General features: G+C 40.7%; 1 protein-coding gene across 10 annotated transcripts in view; it reads left to right on the top strand.

Annotated features, from left to right (window-relative positions):
• Positions 1-12,494, top strand: part of PCDH9 (protocadherin 9) — a 1,202,247-nt gene that overhangs the window by 508,438 nt on the left and 681,315 nt on the right. For 6 of the 10 annotated variants that reach the window (XM_038760872.1, XM_038760903.1, XM_038760887.1 and 3 more), the window contains exon 3: positions 7,428-7,493. The exons of the other annotated variants lie outside the window; for them this stretch is intronic. In XM_038760872.1, coding sequence (XP_038616800.1) covers positions 7,428-7,493 — 66 coding nt within the window. The remainder of the gene's footprint in view (positions 1-7,427; positions 7,494-12,494) is intronic. 10 annotated transcript variants of the gene reach the window in all.

Genomic DNA, 12,494 nt, shown 5'->3' with positions numbered 1-12,494 from the left:
CCACCAAAGACTCTCCAGAGGCTGGAATGTGTTGTAGGATACTGGAGTTACTGGCCCCTCTAGGTCAGCCTTCACACCAGAGACTGTCTTCAGGGCTCCAACCAGGGAGTTACTTGGGTGGGACCAGGTCAGTTGCAGCCCCTGAGTTCAAAGCGGGTGAACTCGGTAGAGAAGGCCATGGGCTACTCCAAGGCCTGTAGGAAACTGTACACCCTCCACACCAAGCAAGGTCCCTCTACTGGTCCACTTCTTGACCCTTATCTCAGTTGGCTCCTTGGGCACGTGTTCCCTGGAAGCAACATGGCACCAAAGTACTGGTAATCGATCAGTTTAATCAGGCATATTTATTGAGTGCTTACTGTGTTCAGAGTACTGCACTAAGCACTTGAGAGAGTACAGTATAACAGATTTGGTAGACCTATACCCTGCCTAGAAGGAGCTTACATTCTAGAGAATGAGCTTACAATCAAAGTCACTGACATTTTTATTTGTATTTGCATCCAATTTTAATCCAAGTATGCAGGGTGAATACCAGATGCAGACTGGCACAACTCTGGGGTGAGAGATGACTTTGAGGGCATGGAATTGCTGAAGGAGGGAATCAAATTGGGCATTCAAGGTAAACAAGGAAGGAAAATTGGATTGCTCATCAAATGGAGAAACTGGCAATGCAGCAAAGAGCAAAGCCAAACTGTATAAATGCTAATGCTAGGGGGCCTAAAAATAAATGAGTAATTTGGAATAGTTGGCAGCTAGTGAAAATCCTGATGTAATTGGTATATCTGACTCTTGTTTTCTTTTCTCTAACCAAATAGGATACAGTGTTATGAACTCTATAGAAATGAGAAGGTAGGTGGTAAACAGGAATGGAACCAAGTTGGAATGGTTCAATCAATGGATAGTATTCACTGAGTGCTTCCGTGGTGCAGACTACTATACTAAATACTTGAGAGAGTACAATATAGTTAGTGAAGTTGATCACTGCCCTTAAAGACCTTATAATTTGGGGGAAATAGATGCTAAAATGAAACTGTAAGCTCATTGCCTTGACTGTAAGCTTGTTGTGGGCAGGGAACATATCTACAAACTCTGTTATATTGTATTCCACCTGGTTCGTAGTACAGTGCTCTGCACACAGTAAGCACTAAATACATGGAATTGATTGCTTGATTGATTATATGTGGCAGAAGTCACATAATAAGCAGCTTGGCATAGTGGATAGAGACTGGGAGTCAGAAGTCACTTAACTTCTCTGCCTCAGTTGCCTCATCTGTAAAATGGGGATTGAGACTGTGAGCCCCATGTTTGACAGGGACTGTGTCCAACCTGATTTGCTTGCATCCACCCCATCACTCAGTACTGTGCCTAGCACATAGTAAGTGCTTAACAAATACTCTAATTATTATTATCATTTTCATTATATAATGTATGTGCATAATTACTCTGACAATAAAGGGATAGGGTGAGCACCAAATTATTGGAAATAGGAATCTATAGTAGAGGTGTTATAAAAATGGGAGACATGGGATGAAGAGATCTCTCAATTATTCAGGGAAGGCTTTCTAGAGGAGATGTGGTTTTAGTAGGGTTTTGAAGAAGGGGAAAGTAGTAGTTTCCTGAATAAGCAATGAGAGGGAATTCTGGGCAAGTGAGAGGCATAAGCAAGGAGTCAATTTTGAGATAGATGAAAGTGAGCCATAGTGAGTAAGTTAAGAATGGAAGATAGAAGTATTAGAACTGGGCTGCACTGGGGAGGAAAGGAGTATTGGGGAGAGTACTGATTATCTTAAAGATGGTAAGTTTTAGCTTAATCTAGAGAAGGATGGACACCCACTGGAAGCTTTAGATGATAGGGGAGATGGGCATCATAAAATAATACATACTAGGCATGTGCCCATTCTAATTGAATAATTTGAAGGTGGTACTGTATTCTTTCAAGGGCACAGTACAGTGCTCTGTAAACATTAGTGCTCAATAAATACCAATAATTGATTGTTTGATTTCTAGTCTGTGAGCCTGTTGTTGGGTAGAGATTGTCTCTGTTGCCGAATTGGACTTTTCAAGTGCTTAGTACAGTGCTCTGCACACAGTAAGCACTCAGTAAATGCGATTGAATGAATAAATGAATGAATGAATTAGAATTTGGTTGTATTTTTTTTTTTGTCACTGAAAGCCAAGCTGCCAGAACCAGGGAATAAATACTATGGAGTGGGTCCTGAGCTTCCCCTTACTAGTATCGAGCAGTAGATGTGGTCCTGAAGTAGTACCAGCCTCTGAACTAGGCTGCAAGTGAGTTGTACTTTCAAGCGGCAAGTCAGCACCAGCAATTCTGTCTGCTCCTTCAGTGTGCTGGCATGGTTCCAATAAGGTGAAGGGGAATAAGGTGGGGGAATTTGTCCCATGTCCTGCTGCTACAGCTCTTTAAGCAGATGGGATGCAGCCTCTGGTGTGGTCCAGGGACCTATAGGTTTCCCCTCACCCATCCCGGATGACCTTCGCCACTGCAGCATTCAGGGCCTTCCTTCACACCTTGGAGCCAAAGGTAGGGTTAACTTGGTCCAGTAGAATTCATCTAAAGTCTGACCATTCATTCATTCGATCATATTTACTTACTGTGTACAGAGTACTTGGAAAGTACAATACAGCAATAAAGAAGGACAGGAGCACCTATGTATATACCGGTCATTTACTTTAAAGTTTATCTTCCCCTCTATATTGTAAGCTCCTTGTGGGCAGGGAATAATGAAAGAGTAGATATTTTATCCCCCAGATTCTCTTCAAGTATTGAATAATTCATCCAATTTACCCACCTGTAGCCAGCTATATAACCTAGTGAAAATAGTCAATAAAGCTTGAGGGTTTTGTTTCATTTCTTAAACAGGAATCCAGAATATAAATTCAATTTCTAGATTTGAATGACTAGCTTTCTAGGTTCAAAACTATCATCTATTAGCATTACTCTGTAATTTTTAGTTGAATCTACCGTATATTCAGACACCTAAAAGCATAAACTGAACTCAATAGTGATTAAAATTCTTTTCCAGTCATACTCAGGGAGAAGATATTTTTAAAGCCTTTTGTTTCTGTACAGTAAAATGTACTGATTGCATTTGTCATGTACAGTATTAAGAAACTGATAATTGTCTTTTATGCTTTTCAAGCCTCATAATTTAGTAAGCCTATAATTGAAAAGGTGAATTTTACAATAGGAAAAATATAATGCAAGCACTGTTGCTATGGGAAAGTAAAGAATTTCCTCCTACTTTAGCTTATTAATTTTCAAATAATGCTTTAGGTCTTGTTGTGATAGTTCTTTACAACATAGTAAATACATATCTATCCAGACTGTCTAGGTTGAAAAGTAATTACAATTAGAAACCGAAGCACTTAGGCTTGTTATTTCTGCAAATCAAACAACTCAAAACACAATCTCTATATTGAAGTCAATGTGCTGTGAACCTGGAATCACCTATAGACTCCCATCCAAAACCAGAATTCTATTTTTTTTCTTTTTTTTTCCTATCATTCTGATGTGAAAAAGTGGGAATGTTAAAACTTGGTGTGTTGGGTGTGTGTTACAGAGACAACTTAAAAGAGCAAAATAACTCAGAAGAAGATATAAATAAGTAAATTGTATTTATAGAGTGCTTACTGTGTGCAGAACACTATACTAAGCGTTTGGAAGAATAAAATGCAGTACAGTTGGTTGACTTATTCCTTTCTCTCAAGGAACTTGCCATCTAGAAGTGTGGCTCCATGGATAGAGCACAAGCCTAGGAGTCAGAAGGACCTGGGTTCTAATCTTAACTCTGCCACTTGTCTGCTGCGACCTGGGGCAAGTCATTTCACTTCTCTGTGGCTCAATTACCTCATAATAATAATAATGATAATAATAATAATAATAATAATAATAATGGCATTTGTTAAGCACTTACTATGTGCCCAGCACTGTTCTAAGTGCTGGGGTAGATACAAGGTAATCAGGTTGTCCCATCTGGGGCTCACAGTCTTATTCCCCATTTTACAGATGAGGTAACTGAGGCACGGAGAAGTTGTGACTTTCTCAAAGTCACACAGCTGGTAAGTGGCAGAGCAGGGATTAGAACTCATGTCGTCTGACTTCCAACCATGGGCTCTTTCCACTAAGGTACACTGCTTAATCTGTCAAATTACGAGTGTGAGTCCTATGTGGGACAGGATAGAGTCCAAACTGATTAATTTGCATCTACTCCAGTGCTTAGAACTTAGTAAGTTCTAAAGGCAAGACAGGTGATTATCGTGTATCTATCCCAGCACTTGGAACTGTATTAGACACATAAGAAGTGTTTAACAAATTCCGTAATAAAAATTTTAAAATGGTGTAATAATACGAACAATGATAATAATGGCATTTTATTAATGCAACATCGCTTGGCCCCTCCATGAGGTACAGATAGATGTTTTATTAGTTTGTGGTTGCTCTAACCTCGTTTCATGTAATTTGGAATTTAACAGGTCATATCATGTTTTATAGGCTAACTGGTTTTTTTTTTTTGGAGCACAGTATCAACGAAAGGAAAGTATCATGAGAGTTCTTGCAATTTTAGAAGATTCTCAAATCTCTTTTATTCTATAGTTATCCTTTGTATTTCTAAGTCCTTCGAACAAAGGTTTAGGGCTTTTCAAATCTCATTGCTGTTGGTTTAATGTTTAAAGCATTCATGTTGGCAAAGGTAGGATCCAAAACTTCAGTTCAGAAAGCATAGAGACCATTTTTGTCCATAGATAGAAATATGTCAAAGCTTTTGATGATATGATGCAACCCTTGAGGAACACAGGTTTCAAGTAAGATATCAAATATTTCTGTTGGGAATATTTTGGAAGAGACCTGTGTTTCCTATTGAGGTTGACAGTGTTTTTAGATCTGAAATTTGCTGATGTTTCATCTCACCAATTGATAATATCAAAATTGGCAACTGGTTCTGAATGGAATATCAGTAACTCAAATACTAGATTTCAAAAACTGTTGCTTAGAAATGGGGCACAGCAAAACAAATGGGGGATATTTGCATCTGACATCTAAACCAAGATATTTTGACAGTTTTCAGTATTCCAAAAACAAGTGCAACAATTAATAACAACCTGAACAAATGAATACTGTATAAGGAGAATTCTTGGGAAACAATATTATTTAATCTCTTTCCTCCATAATTGTCCTAGTGCTTAGCATGATGCTCTGCTCATAGTAGGCACATAATAAGTAACATCACTACCATTTAATTACTACTATTACTTTATTTCTACAACTACTGCTTTACTACTACTAGCATTGCTACTAGTGTGCAGCATGGCATAATGGACATAGCATGGGCTTAAATGTCAGAAGGTCATGGGTTCTAATCTTGTCTTTGCCACTTGTCTGCTGTGTGACCTGGGGCAAGTCACTGAACTTCTCTGTCCTTCAGTTACCTCATCTGTAAAATGGGGATTGAGGCTGTGAACCTCTGGAGGGACAGGGACTGTGTCCAGCCCGATATGCTTGTATCCATTCCAGTGCTTAGTACAGTGCCTGCCACATACTAAGTGCTTAACAAATACCACAATTATAATTACTACTTTATTTTTTGTTCTCTTAATAATGATAATAATAATTGTGTTATTTGTTAAGTACTTTCTATGTGCAGTGGGGTAGATACAAATGAATTATCCAGCAGGACTCATGGTCTAGGTAGAAGAACTGATAATGAATCCCCATTTATAGCTGAGAAAATAAGGCACAGAGAAGTCAGGTGCTTAGTGCTGTGCTCTTCACACAGTAAGCACTCAATAAATACGATTGAATGAATGAATGATTTTCTCAAGATGAAATAGTAGACCAGTGGCAGAGTTGGATTAGAATCCAGGTCCTCTGTCCTCTAGGCCCGGGTTCTTTCCATTAGGTCACGTTACTTCCCTCTTCGGTTATCTGACAAGCAGTATTGCTACCTGACATTTGTTGAGTTAACCCAGGGCTCCATGTATTGTATAGAGTGTATTAAAGAATAGTAACTATTATTCTTGAGCTCGCTTAAGCATAGTAATTATCCTTAGTCTCTCCCTAGAATAAAGTCATAAAGAAATATTCAAACATCTAACCCATATGTGCTGTGACATAGCCCTATTTCAAACAGCCCTAAGGTGTAGCCAAATACATATATTTCTGTGGAATCATCAGAGTGTGCTCACCTGCCCTTCTGGATAGTGACAAAGAACATTTGGGAGGGCAGATCCTTCTCCATTTCACAGTCTCGATAGTTAAATTTTGCCTCCTTGACTGCCAAGGGAAACTGAGATCAGTGTCAGTCATAGTATTACTCTCCTTCCACTGCTATTTCATTATGTTTACCCAAAGCCATATAAGAAAATATCTCGAGACATTATAGAATGTGTAATTAAAGATATGAGACCTAAAGTATTCAACAAATGCTGTCCATAAGAAAGAAAATGAAGCACTAGAGAATGCTAATTCTCAGTCTTTTTAAGTTGGACAGAACTAGATTTCCAAAGCTGTTTAATAGTATCCAAGAAATGTTGAATTCGGAGAAGTTGTTGCTTGAAACCACACACAATGCTAAAGATGTTGCAAGTTCTATGAACAAAGGAGAAAGTTCTGACATTATTCTGTGGGTAAAGAGTATTTGGGGTGATCTGAGCTGCGTTAACAATAAGGAGACAAGCTACAGAGTGCCATTTGTAATTTGTATTCAGCAGTTAGTAACAGAATATGAACATCCATTAATACTCCCACATTAAACATAACTTTAATTGCAGCTCTAAAGATTGCTGTTGTTGCTTTCTGGAGGTTCAGGGTTGATTAATAATATCTTAATAAAAAGCTTAATAGTGCATTAAATTAAAAAAGTTTATTCATATTACAAGACAGCAATTTCATTTGGAAGTGCACTAAGTGGAATGATTAAACACTGCTCTGGAATTTCAAATCTTTCTGATTTTTACAAAATTCAGTGACACGTAGAAAATTCCAAGTCCAGAATCAAAATTTGCATTGCTTGGTCTAGAATCATTAATAGTGAATTGATATCCATGGCCTTTCATGGAAAAGTGAAAAGAGCAATATTGGCAGTCTGAGAGCTAGGTTCAGGTTCTAGCTTACAAGGCAATTCATTATCTTTCTGCTTCTCAGTTATCTATCTGCGAGATGGAATAGTAAGTCCAAACCCTCTTTACTCCATAAAGATGTTGAGAAGACAAATGAAATAATTGATGCAAAAGCACTTTGGAAAATCAAAGAGTTATCTCAATTTCCAAGGGTGGTGGTGTTGTAATCTTTGTATTGGGTAGCTTTACATAAGTAATACTAATTTGTGTTTTAGTCAACTCATGGGGAACAAAAGTCCACAAACTTTGTAGTATGTGACATTTTTATTTAAATGTTACTTGCTTTTTAGGCACTGAATTTTGGAGATATGCCGAAGTACTTGTGGGAGATTTGGGTACCTGAGAAACCATGGGTGGTAAGATATCAGATCTGCTTAAAAATAGAAAAAGTGTGATGTATATATCAACTTTTTTTAAAGTTAGAAAGTATAAAATGTGCAATATGTAACTGTCAAGACCTGAAACAATGCCCTGAGCACTACGCGGTAGATAGAGGTATAAAATCTAAAGTCTGGTTTTTGGTTTTGAGGTGTTTTTGAAATGATTTTTTCAAAAATCTGTTTTTTACTCAAATGTGGATAGGGAATCCTAATCTTTAACAACAAATTATCTGCAGTCTAAAACCTGAACTCTGATACCAGAGTCTATTTCCCCTGCATTTCCAGCATTAACACTCCCCTTCCTGCTCCCAACCTTGTTTCTCTGCAGGCCTAATTGGCTTCTCAGGATGCACCTGGAAGTAGAAGCAACTGGTGGTATTCATTCAATAATATTTATTGAGCGCTTAATGTGTGCAGAGCACTGTACTAAGCGATTGATATGATTATAAGGGGGGCAGGAGGGGCACCCAGAATTAAGAGGTCAAAAAGGTAGGGGTGCTGCAGTTATTCCTGTAGTTTCTTGTGAGTGTGGGTCCAGCAAGCACCTTTATATTGAATAATTGGGGTTTCCTCTAAATGTTTCTCCTGGACCATTACAAATCACAGTCCATATGAGGAAGGGGAAAGGTTCAGCACCCTTAGGCAGAAAATGTCAATCAGGAAGATTCCATGACTAATCAAGGGCCTGACTTGCCAAACCAGAAGAGAGAAAAACCTTAAGAAGTCCTCTTTGTAGAACTCCAAAGAAACAGATTTCAACTGCTCCTGGATAACTGTGATGAAAGTACTTAGGTTTTAATTGAATTTTTGTTAGGTTAAAAATTATATTCCATCAGTCTAAAACATAAAGAATATATGGAATTGTCTAATATTTGTAAAGGGATAGTAATAATTATGGTATTTGTTAATAGCTTACTCTGTGCCAAGCACAGAGCAGGGAGCTCCTGGGAGCAGGAAGGGGAGTGTTAATGCTGAAAATGCAGGGGAAATAGACTCTTGTATCAGAGTTCAGTATTAGACTGCACAGAATTTCTTGTTAAAGATTAGGAGTCCCTATCCACTTTTGAAATTTTCCTGATATTTTCCAGATATTTGACACAATCCTCCTTGTGTGCTGGACTACCCCGCAGGAGACCATCAAAAACCTGCAGGAAAGAGGTTATAGAAAACAAGCAGGAAATAAGCAACACTTTCAAAATAGACAAAAGACAATATCAAACCTAAAGAATCCCATTTGCTAACTTTTCTATCATGACCTAAGTTTCTCAAAGTACAATTTTGGAGTTTTTTCCAAAAATGGACATTGGACTTCAAAGCAGTTATAAATTCATTTTCATCAGAGTGGAATTTAGGTATTATTTCATATTTTGAGCTGTAATTGTGTCAGGTGGGCAAAAGGTAAGGGGCACAAGTGTCTACATATCCAAAGACTTTTTCAGGAGGATTTTAACCAATCATATTCTGAATGTAAATTTAGCCAATGAACTGTATTTATCTCCTGAAACTTTTATGGGCTATTAGTAAATACTAAGCACGTCTATATGTAGTTACACAATGGATTTTAATAGCTCCAAAGGGAACATTATGGGATATCCAGTAAATAATACACCCCGACACCGGGTCACTGGGAGGGAAGTCTGGAAGTGCGTGGTTTCCTGAAGTGGGTTTTACTGGGCCCCACGCGGCGGGAGAGGGGGGCAGAGCCCGGGGGGAGCATGGCTGGCTCCAAGGTCCTTAGTCCAAATGGGCCCCAGCCCCACGTGGAAGGGGGTAGTGGGGGGATGGACCCCCCTCCCCAGAAGGGGAAGCTGCTTCCTGAGAAGCATTGTGGCTCAGTGGAAAGAGCACAGGCTTTGGAGTCAGAGGTCATGGGTTCAAATCCCGGCTCCACCAACTGTCAGCTGTGTGACTTTGGGCAAGTCCCTAAAATTCTCTGTGCCTCAGTGACCTCATCTGTAAAATGGGGATTAAGATTGTGAGCCCCCTGTGGGACAACCTGATCACCTTGTAACCTCCCCAGTGCTTAGAACGGTGCTTTGTGCATAGTAAGCGCTTAACAAATACCATTGTTATTATTATTGTTATTATTATTATTATTATTTTAAGGTCTCTAAATGCATGGATGCCCTGATAAGCTATCTTTGTTCTAATCTGAAGTTCACTCAGATCCATCAGGTCCGACCTCCCCAAAGTCTCTTCCCCCCTTTCTCCATCCCCCCGGCTCTCAACACTCTCTGCTACTGTCCCATCCTTCCCAGCGGTATCCTCAGAGGAACTCTCCTCCCTCCTCTCAAGTGCTACTCTGGCCACCTGTGCTTCTGACCCCATTCCTTCTCATCTCATGAAATCTCTCGCTCCATCCCTTCTCCCCTCCTTAACTTCCATCTTCAACTGCTCACTCTCCACTGGTTCCTTCCCCTCTGCCTTCAAACATGCCCATGTCTCTCCCATCCTAAAAAAACCCTCTCTTGACCCCACCTCACCTTCTAGTTATCGTCCCATATCCCTCCTACCATTCCTTTCCAAACTCCTTGAACGAGTTGTCTTCACGCGCTGCCTAGAATTCCTCAACAACAACTCTCTCCTCGACCCCCTCCAGTCTGGCTTCCATTCCCTTCATTCCACGGAAACTGCCCTCTCAAAGGTCACCAATGACCTCCTGCTTGCCAAATCCAACGGCTCATATTCTGTCCTAATCCTCCTCGACCTCTCAGCTGCCTTTGACACTGTGGACCACCCCCTTCTCCTCAACACGCTATCTGACCTTGGCTTCACAGACTCCGTCCTCTCCTGGTTCTCCTCTTATCTCTCCGGTCGTTCTTTCTCAGTCTCTTTTGCAGGCTCCTCCTCCCCCTCCCATCCTCTTACTGTGGGGGTTCCCCAAGGTTCAGTGCTTGGTCCCCTTCTGTTCTCAATCTACACTCACTCTCTTGGTGACCTCATTCGCTCCCACGGCTTTAACTATCATCCCTACGCTGATGACACCCAGATCTACATCTCTGCCCCTCCTCTCTCCCCCTCCCTCCAGGCTCGCATCTCCTCCTGCCTTCAGGACATCTCCATCTGGATGTCCGCCCGCCACCTAAAGCTCAACATGTCGAAGACTGAGCTCCTTGTCTTCCCTCCCAAACCTTGTCCTCTCCCTGACTTTCCCATCTCTGTTGACGGCACTACCATCCTTCCCGTCTCACAAGCCCGCAAACTTGGTGTCATCCTCGACTCCGCTCTCTCATTCACCCCTCACATCCAAGCCATCACCAAAACTTGCCGGTCTCAGCTCCGCAACATTGCCAAGATCCACCCTTTCCTCTCCATCCAAACTGCTACCCTACTCATTCAAGCTCTCATCCTATCCCATCAGGACTACTGCACCAGCCTTCTCTCTGATCTCCCATCCTCGTGTCTCTCTCCACTTCAATCCATACTTCATGCTGCTGCCTGGATTATCTTTGTCCAGAAACGCTCTGGGCATATTACTCCCCTCCTCAAAAATCTCCAGTGGCTACCAATCAATCTGCGCATCAGGCAGAAACTCCTCACCCTGGGCTTCAAGGCTCTCCATCACCTTGCCCCCTCCTACCTCACCTCCCTTCTCTCCTTCTACTGCCCAGCCCGCAACCTCCGCTCCTCCGCCGCTAATCTCCTCACTGTACCTCATTCTCGCCTGTCCCGCCGTCGACCCCGGCCCACGTCATCCCCCAGGCCTGGAATGCCCTCCCTCTGCCCCTCCGCCAAGCTAGCTCTCTTCCTCCCTTCAAGGCCCTGCTGAGAGCTCACCTCTTCCAGGAGACCTTCCCAGACTGAGCCCCTTCCTTCCTCTCCCCCTCGTCCCCCTCTCCATCCCCCCATCTTACCTCCTTCCCTTCCCCACAGCACCTGTATATATGTGTATATGGTTGTACATATTTATTACTCTATTTATTTATTTATTTATTTTACTTGTACATTTCTATCCTATTTATTTTATTTTGTTGGTATGTTTGGTTCTGTTCTCTGTCTCCCCCTTTTAGACTGTGAGCCCACTGTTGGGTAGGGACTGTCTCTATGTGTTGCCAATTTGTACTTCCCAAGCGCTTAGCACAGTGCTCTGCACATAGTAAGCGCTCAATAAATATGATTGATTGATTGATTCACTCATTCATTCAATAGTATTTATTGAGCCCTTACTATGTGCAGATCACTGTACTAAGAGCTTGTGAAGTACAAATTGGCAACATATAGAGACTGTCCCTACCCAACAAGAGCTCACAGTCTAGAAAGGGGAAGCATTTGAGAAGCAACTTAGTACCCATTTACTATATTAAGTGGTATCTAAAAGTGTCCTTAATGTATTTACATTCATAGGCTAAATGAGTTCTTCAAACAATAACCTTTCCTACTCTTATAATTTTACTCAAAATTTGTTTTTCTTTCTAGGAAAACAATAACCTTTCATACTCTTATAATTTTACTCAAAACTTGTTTTTCTTTCTATGAATACTAAACATGGGCTTTCAGAGCTTGGTTAAAAAGAACACTCAGCTGAAGGCTTTACATTTTCATTTTTGAGGATTTTCTGTCATTATTTGTACTTTTTCTGTCTCACCTGAGAAATTTTTCCAGTTGTCCTTGAGGGAAGACTGTATTTATCAAATATACTTGAGCTATCTAAGGTCGTAAAAGAAAAAAAAAAACAGCTAACATGGAAATAGACATATTTACCCACCTTGAAATAACTTCTGGCTTCCCTCTTTAGAGAAACTTACTCAGTGTAGCAAGTTGAGGTATTTAACACCTTCCCATGAGCAAAGGATTTCCTAAACATGGGTATAAATGGATGTTGCATACTAGAGTTAGTATAGCCTTTGAAACTGGCTTGTTGTGGGCAAGGAATGTGTCTGCTTAGTATCATATTGCACTCTCCCAAGTGCTTAGTACTTAGGGAAGCAGTGCGGCTCTGTGGAAAGAGCATGGCCCTGGGAGTCAGGGGTCGTGGGT

Source organism: Tachyglossus aculeatus, chromosome 2 (genome assembly GCF_015852505.1).
Source record: "Tachyglossus aculeatus isolate mTacAcu1 chromosome 2, mTacAcu1.pri, whole genome shotgun sequence".
Classification (NCBI taxonomy): domain Eukaryota; kingdom Metazoa; phylum Chordata; class Mammalia; order Monotremata; family Tachyglossidae; genus Tachyglossus; species Tachyglossus aculeatus.
The sequence above is the reverse complement of the archived record's forward strand: the minus strand, read 5'-3'. Positions and strand labels throughout refer to the sequence as shown.